The sequence below is a fragment of the Thermobia domestica genome, chromosome 7, assembly GCF_964235325.1.
Source record: "Thermobia domestica chromosome 7, izTheDome1.hap1.1, whole genome shotgun sequence".
Lineage (NCBI taxonomy): Eukaryota > Metazoa > Arthropoda > Insecta > Zygentoma > Lepismatidae > Thermobia > Thermobia domestica.
The window spans coordinates 211,185,869-211,194,348 of NC_137460.1; the positions used below are offsets into that span (position 1 = coordinate 211,185,869).

The window sequence follows — 8,480 nt, forward strand, 5'->3', positions numbered from 1 at the left end:
CCAGCCACTAGAGGGTTACGCCCTCTCTTTGGCATGGAGTTCAAAGTATCTTTATTGATTTCAAGATAATGATATATATGGGCAAAGTGCAGTAATCATGAACACAAAGATTAATAAATGCAAAATAAATCCATAGATTATTTCTGAAAACAAATAACAGAGGAAAAAAAATAATAACAGAAAAGTGCAGATATATGTTTGAGGTGCTAGGATACTAATAGGAATTACAGTACGTAAGAAATATAATAGAATAATGATGATTATGAAAATGAGGTGAAGTGCTTACACATCACAAACAGAGTTTGATTAGTGAGACAGATGCAGGGTTAAAACTTCTGTCCCGGGGCGGCTCGGGACTAATGAACACATTGGGAAGCCCTTATTAGTGATGAGGATATCTGTGCTAAGATGGAAAGAGATGAGGAAGATGATTATCAATGACATATACTTCATATATTTCCCTTTCAGCCGCAGGAAGTTGTTCATGTGTCACATACATAGATACGAAGATATTTAATGGGGAGTGCTTGTATCGGTATGCTGCGTCGGTAAGTGCGTCAGTGTGAAGTATATCTAAGAAAAGCGGATGGCCTGTTTGGATGCGAGAGGTTATGTACCTAAGGCGAAGTTGTGCGAGATGCTCAGTGGTCTTAGGAAAGTCTATGTACTCATAAGTGAGCCACGTCGGATATGGAAGTTTAATTCGATACGCCAGACGAATAGCATGTCGTTCCAGAATGCTAAGCTTTTCATAGAAAGAAGCAGAAGCATTGCACCAAACGGTATGCCCAAAAGTAAGGATCGGACGAAGGAATGCTTTGTAAGTATGAAGCAATATATCGGCTTTTAGTCCCCAAGTTGTGCCTGTAAGGCGTCGCAAAAGATTTAATCTAAGATTGGCCTTGTCCATTAGTTTTTTCAAGTGAGCATTCCAGCTGAGCTTTGAATCGAAAACCACGCCTAGATAGGTAGCAGTGGTGGAAGGGCGTATAGGGTACCCATCAACACTGAGGCGCAAAAGAGTTGGGTTTCTATGGACTTTGGAACGACATTTAGGCGGTAGAAATACTAGAGCTTGTGTTTTCTCGGAGTTGATCATTAAGTGCCATTTCTTACACCACTTGACGAAATTATCTAGTGTTGCTTGTAAAGCAATATTAAGCTGATGCACAGTTTTACCGAGTGCAAGAAAAGCTGTATCGTCAGCATATTGAAAAATAAATACGTTGCGTGGTACAGAAGGGATATCGGACGCATAAAGGATATATAATAAAGGGCTGAGAGCTGATCCTTGTGGTACACCAGTTAGAGGAAAAATCGGCCAAGAGAAGGCTGTACCAACTGTAACATAAGCAATGCGATTTGAAATGAAGGAATATATTAACCTGAGATAGCACACGGGAAGTTTGAACGACTGCAATTTTTTAATGAGTCCATAATGCCAAACCTTATCGAACGCCTTTTCTAAATCCATGAGAATAAGACATGATGGTAAACCTTTGTTATATTGGTTAGTAATTATTGTGCCGAGACGAAGTAGTTGGTCATTTATGGAAAATCCAGGGCGAAAACCCGCCTGATGGATAGGTAACACAGAAGTTGTGTCAAGATACTTATGGAGTCGACAAACGATAATTTTTTCCAGTAGCTTACTGAATACTGAGGTGAGCTGGATGGGCCTGTAAGAGGATACTGAATGTACAGGTTTATTAGGTTTGTGAAACATGCAAATTTTGGAGACTTTCCAATCTGTAGGGTAGAAACCAGTTTTAAGGATGAAATTGTATATTGTTACTAGAAGTAGTAGGAGTGATGGCGGGGCTTCTTTGAGATGTCGGTAAGATATCGAATCGATCCCAGGTGCTGTATTTCTTTTCCGTGCTAGTGCCGTATGGAGTTCATCGACTGTGATGGGTGAAGTAAGAGGATGGTCTGGGTCAGTGGAGTGCTCCGTGGAAGGTTGTAAGACAGGAAGACAAGATATATCTGTCCTTTCACAACGTTTGGAAGCAGCGGATGGTGTAAAAACGGCCTGTAACTGGGTGGCAAATGCATTTGCTTTTTCTGCGTCAGAATAGAGAGGAGTACCATCTGCTATGAGAGGGTAGGTTATTGTAGTGCTTTTGCCAATAAGCTGATGAAACCGCTTCCAATAGCGAGAAGGATGAGCTTCCTCGGATAAGCTGTTACACGTTTTTATCCAGTTTCTACGTTTATACGCAACAAGATAATTACGAACTGCTCTTTGCCATTGATGATGTAGGCGTAAACATGAATCATTCCCAGTCCTATAATATTCACGAAGATGTTTTCGAGCTTGCTGTATGAGTGGAATGTAGGTTGGCGGTAATTTCGGTCTGTGTGGGTGCACTTGCTCTGTTGGAATATGGTCCTGAGAACTAATTTGGATGGCTTTAGTGACAGTTGTAACACAGGAAACTAACTCAGTTTCATTAGTTGGAGGCGTTGCAGAATGAAGAATGCGTTCAAGATCCCGCCGGAAAAGAGTCCAGTTAGCCTTATCATATCTCGGAACATGACGAGGGGCGATTTCTTGGCGTGGACGTTGTCCTCGAGTTAGTGTGAGTTTTACTGGATGGTGATCGCTCCCAATCGAGTCCAAAACTTCTAGTTGACAGTCTGAAAGAAGATTCAGAGAAGTAATGACAACGTCAGGCGTGGTCTGACTGACAGGTCTAGTGTGCGATGGAAGGACATGTAGATGAAGATGGAGATTGTTAGTTAAATACTGTTGAAAATCTGCTTTCTCACGATCACTTCTACTATGGATATTAATGTCTGCCATGATAATAATATTTCGATAATTATTGGCAATGTATTGGAAATATTCTAGCGGGATAGGTTGACGTGGACGAATATAAATCGTACTAAAATTTATGATTATAGATGGAAAGTATATGGAGTAAAGGAGATATTCCGGAAAAGTACTGAAAGCTGGCGGTTTGTACGATCTTACTGGATATTTTGGAGAAAAGCCTATTGCAACTCCGCCTTGCGCACGAGCTAGGTGATCATGATAGTCATGGCGTTGTAATTGGTAGCCCGGAATGCGGGCTGGCATGCTCGGTTTTAATGCAGTTTCATTAAGTGCAAAGACATTGATACGTTCCTCCAACAACAGTGCTTCTAATAATAGTTTATGCTGCAAAAAGGATCGAATGTTAACAAATAAGAAAGTAATACCCATAATGAAGAATGCTATCCGGATTGTATTAAAAAGCTGTTTCCAGTGATCCAATGTGAAAATGAACATAATTGTTAGAGTATGTTGCATGGAGATTGATGTGAAATATTGATTTTGCCGCTGCGATAATGTGGTGAAGGATATTGGCCCGCTGAAAGGGAAAGATATTTTGAAGCACTAAACTGATGTAGCGAAGAAGATCTTCGACTGTTATCGGTGGTAAGATGGATTGGTTAGGTTGGGTTGTTGTATCGGTAGTTTTTAGTGGTACTGTTAGTTCCGGGTGTTCTGGTTTCGGCACTGGCTTCGCTTTGCAACGATAGCTATATGTAGGATGATCCCCACTGCCGCAGGTGTTACATTTGGGTGGTCCTCGTAAGTTGGGACAAGCTTTGGTTTCATGTAGCCCCGAACAATATCCGCACTTAGATTGATTAGAACAAGCTGCTGTAATATGATCATTATATATCTGACATTTTTCGCAGCGAATAGGTAATGGTGCTTGTGTTTTAGATGGTTCTACTCGATGTATTTTCTTGTAAATGGGTGCACCGAAACGTAACAGGTAATCAATAGTCTCCTGTTGCTTAGAAAGTACACGGACCATGTATGTCGGACCATTATTATTCCTAATACGAATGCATTTATCCACCGAGATCCCTTCTTGCTTTAATTCCTCCTGGATTTCAGCATCGGTAAGCTCTGGAGAGACACCTCTAATAACGACTGATAGAAATGGTGGTTTCCGAGGTGGTGGAGGTTGTTTCTGCCGCTTGTCCGTCAGTTTTGTTAGTTTGGCGTTTTTGCCGAAGATTTCGTAGGAGGCTTTGTTGCGGATAGTGATTCCAAAATTCGGATCTTTAGATTTTAGTATGTAGCCGTTTTTAGTGGGAACAATTTGGACCAGAGTATCCCGTACCCGTGGAACATATTTCATGATTTGCAGAAAAATCAGTTTGGGATTGGTGTACTTTGTGTCATAGTCTGTAAGTATGAAATGATAAAGGGGATCGATATTCGTCTGTATTGAGGATGTACCTTGAACCCCAGTAGCAATATTGTTATGCTGTGGAATGAGTTCTACATCCATTGACACCGTTGGGGACCGTGATCGTATGCGTTTCGCTGACTGAGTAGAAGTATTAGATGGATGCCTTTCTCTAGGTACAGACGGTATTGATTGACTTCCCCAAGAAAAGTGCCGAGTGCGGTTAGAAGGTGCAACGGGTGCCGTTTGTGCAGACTGTATGCCTAGGTTTGAAGAAACTATAGCGGGTAAGCCGATATGTTTACCGAGATTCGATTGTACATTAGGATTGCTAGAGTCCGCCATCGTAATGAAGCTGCCGAGGGCCGAAGCCCAGATAATGAAAAAGATGAACAAGATGATGAGATGAAAATCAAAAAGCAAGTTTGCCCTTCGAAAGTGAAAACTTCCGTCGACCCTCTAAGTGGTGCCTTGCTCCCAAATGCGTATTGCAACACTTGATCTTAGCTGACACACTAACTAGCACAAGAGAGGTTGGGCTCCTTGATTCAGTACCAGCTTGAAGGTTTTTTTTGTCCAGCTAGCGCACGCTAGCTACTACCCGAAGAGGGTTACGCCCTCTGTAGGGGAAGAGATGCAAGAAAATGTAGTACGATGTGCAGGAATCAGTGGTGGGGATATGGGTAGATCCAAAACTTTATTGCACATACTGTAACGGTCTTTATGGAATTTAACCATAAACATGAGGTAAGGTAGGTACAGACTTCAGTGAAGGAAGTAATAACTGGTAATGATATTATGTGAGATGATGAAATGAAGTGCGAAACACATCACAACACACAGGTTCTGTTAGTGGAACAAATGCAGGTTATCTTCTCGCCTAGGGGCGACGCTAGGCATTAATGAAGACACAGGAGCCCTGTTAGTACAGAAGGTGTTACTGTGCGTATGATGGCCATATGTGAGGTAGATGAGCGGCTGTAGTGTATGGCTCGTAGTAGACGGCGTCAGGGTGGTCTGGAGGCAGAGTGTAACGGTACAAAGTGAATAGTAATGAGAGCGGAGGGTACAGAGCAGCAACGGAGGAGGCACTTCGAGCGTGGTCGGCAAAAGTTTGCTGAAGGAGTGGATGATTGTTGTGCAAGCGCTGGGTGATATATTTAGTACGTAGTGTTTCTAGATGATATAAGATGTGCGGAAATGTAAGTCTATGGTAGAGATCTTGAGTGGGACTAGGCAATTTGATACGAAAAGCGATTCGCAAGGCATGACGTTCCAGGATGAGTAATTTCTCGTAGTATGAGGTCGGAGCAGATATCCAAGCTGTAAATCCGTACGTGAGAATAGGGAGGAGAAAAACTTTGTATGTGTTCAGAATTGTATGAGTATGGAGTCCCCAGGTAGTTCCAGGAAGACTTTTCAGAAGATTGAGGCGAGAGTACGCCTTCTTGGAGATATCTTTCAGATGTGCTGTCCAGGTTAGATGGTGATCGAAGGTTACTCCTAGATATTTGACACTGCGAGTAGGTTTTAAAGGTACATCTTGTACAGTGAGGTTCAAGAGTGTTGGGTTGCGATGTACACGAGAGCGACGCTTCGGAGCAAGAAATACAATAGATTGAGTTTTTGCTGGGTTTATTTTCAGTCTCCAGTGGGAGCACCAATCAACAAAGGCATTGATAGCATCCTGGAGAGCCAAATTGAGCTGATGAAATGTTTTTCCCGTGGCAAAAAGTGCAGTGTCATCGGCATACTGGAAGAGCTTAACAGAATCTGGGATTGCTGGGAAATCAGAAACGAATAGGATATATAGTAAAGGCGACAAAGCCGATCCTTGGGGAACTCCAGAATGAAGAAAAATAGGAAATGAAAAACTAGTGTTGATACAGACGTAAGCCAGTCGACAGCTAAGAAAATTAAAGATGAATCGAAGATAAGCAATAGGCAGGCGAAGCTGTTTGAGTTTATAGATGAGAGCGGGATGCCAGACCTTGTCGAATGCCTTCTCGAGATCAAACAGGACCAAGCAGGATGGATTGCCTGTGTTAAAATGATTAGATATGGAATTTGAGAGGCGAAGCAATTGGTCATTAATACTAAAAGAAGGTCTGAAACCAGCTTGTTCGAGTGGAATGACGTCATGATGTGCCAAGTATGAATGAAGACGTTTGACAATGATCCGTTCTAATATTTTACTGAAGGTCGATGTTAGTTGAATAGGACGGTATGAGCTAACAGAAGCAACAGGTTTATGTGGTTTGAGAAACATAAGGGTTTTCGAAGTTTTCCAGTCAGCAGGTACAAAGCCAGTGCGAAGAATAAAGGTAAAGATGTGACAAAGCAGATATAAGACTACGTACGGACTTTCTTTAATGTGTCTATATGTAATAGAATCCATGCCAGGGGCTGTGTTACGTCTGTGAGCTACAACTGAAGTGACGTCAGAGATAGAGATTGGTGCAGTAAGTGGATTGTGGTCGGGCAGAGTGTGATTAACATTAGGCTGGAGATGAGGAGAATCCAGATTGAGTTTGTCGACTGGATGCGATGGGGATAGTCAGGTGCAAGAGGTGTAAAGATGTCCTGGAGATACCTTGCAAACGCATTTGCCTTATCTGTATCGGTATGCAGCGGAGTATTGTTGTCGATAAGAGGATATGTTGTGCGAGTATTGCGACCTGTAAGTTGCCGGAATCGTTTCCAGTATTGAGTGGGGTGTGAAAGTGAACCGAGATTGTTGCAAGCTTTGACCCAGCATCGCAATTTGTAAGCTTTTAGGTAGTTATGCACCGTTCGTTGCAACTGCCGGTAATGATGAAGAGAGTCAAGGTTGCCAGTGGCAGCATAATCTCTATAAAACTGTCTGGACCGTTTGATCAGTGGTAAGTAGTGAGGCGGTAAAGAGGGGCGAAAAGTCGAAACTGTTGACTTAGGAATGTATTTGTCTGTGGCGTTATGCATAGTATTGACCAGAGCATCCAGAGTTTCAGAAAGTTCTGATTCTGCAGTTGGTGGAGGTAAATGATGAAGATGATCCTGAAGATACGATCTATAGGCAGTCCAATTTGCTTTATCGTAACGATAGATAGTACGGTGAGGAGAAGGCTGAGAAGTGGTAGTTACACGGGTCTGAATGTCTAGTTTGATTGGAGCATGATCGCTACCAATAAGATCAAGAACGTTAACACAGCTACGATGTGATATGTTGCTCGAAACAATAGCTATATCTGGAGTAGTCTGACTCGTGGGACGAGTCGGTTTTGGAAGTGGCAGAATCACTCCAGTAGTATGACTGGTGATGTAATTGAGGAAACGGTCCCGTTGCGTATGTGTCCGGCTATGTAGATTCACATCTGCCATAATTATGTAGGTGCGGAAGGTATTGGAGATATACTGAAAGAAGCTGAACGGAATATCGTGCCCAGGACGGATGTATATGGTTGCTACAGTCACATACAATTCCTTGTAGTATAATGATGTGATAAGGTATTCAGGAAGATTGTGCAGAGCCGGAGAATGACTCCGAAATGGAATAGAAGGTGAAAACCCAATCGCTACTCCCCCATTGGCTCGCATAGCAGGTAAAGTGCTATCTTGACGTAACAATTGGAAGCGAGATATGCGGCATGACAATCGGGATGTGAGATGTGTCTCATTAAGGATAAAGGCATGGATTTGTTCTTCGAGTAAAAGTGCTTCGAAGAGCGGCTTATGCTTTGGTAAAGAACGGATATTTAAGAACAAGAAAGAAAGCGCCATAATGCAGTGAATGATAATATGGATGGCTAGAGGATAGCTCTTAAACCTCGGTTTCGAGTGCATTTGAGTGATAATAGACATTATTGCCGGAATATGTTGGGCAGATATTGGCGTGGAAAATTGCTTTAGCCGCGGTTTGAATTTGTTGGGCGATGTGATCTCGAAGGAATGGATGGATATTCTGTAGCGAGAAAGTAAGGAAGGTGAGAAGCTGATGGACAGTTACAGGTTGTTGTAAGACTGGGTTGGCGGGTGGTTGGATTTGTTCCGGTATGCGTAATGGTGCCACAGTTTCTGGTTTTGTTGGTTCCGGAGCTGGTTTAGATCGGCATTTGTAACTGTATGTCGGGTGAGAATGATCCTGACACGTGGAGCAGGTTGGAGGTGATTGTAAATTTGTACAGCTTCTTGTAGGATGTGGGCCGGAACAGTAACCACATTTGAACGGATTTCTACATTGGGAAGTAGAGTGTTGACCATATACCTGACACCGTTCACAACGAAGTGGTAAAGGAGCGGAGGTGCGTG

At 42.6% G+C, this 8,480-nt stretch overlaps 1 protein-coding gene across 1 annotated transcript; it reads right to left on the reverse strand.

Moving 5' to 3' along the window:
• Positions 1-6,617: 6,617 nt before the first annotated feature.
• LOC145689517 (uncharacterized) lies at positions 6,618-7,952 on the reverse strand. The gene has a single exon (XM_081763692.1). The coding sequence runs from the start codon at positions 7,950-7,952 to the stop codon at positions 6,618-6,620; it is 1,335 nt and encodes a 444-aa protein (XP_081619818.1).
• Between the last annotated feature and the right edge of the window lie 528 nt (positions 7,953-8,480).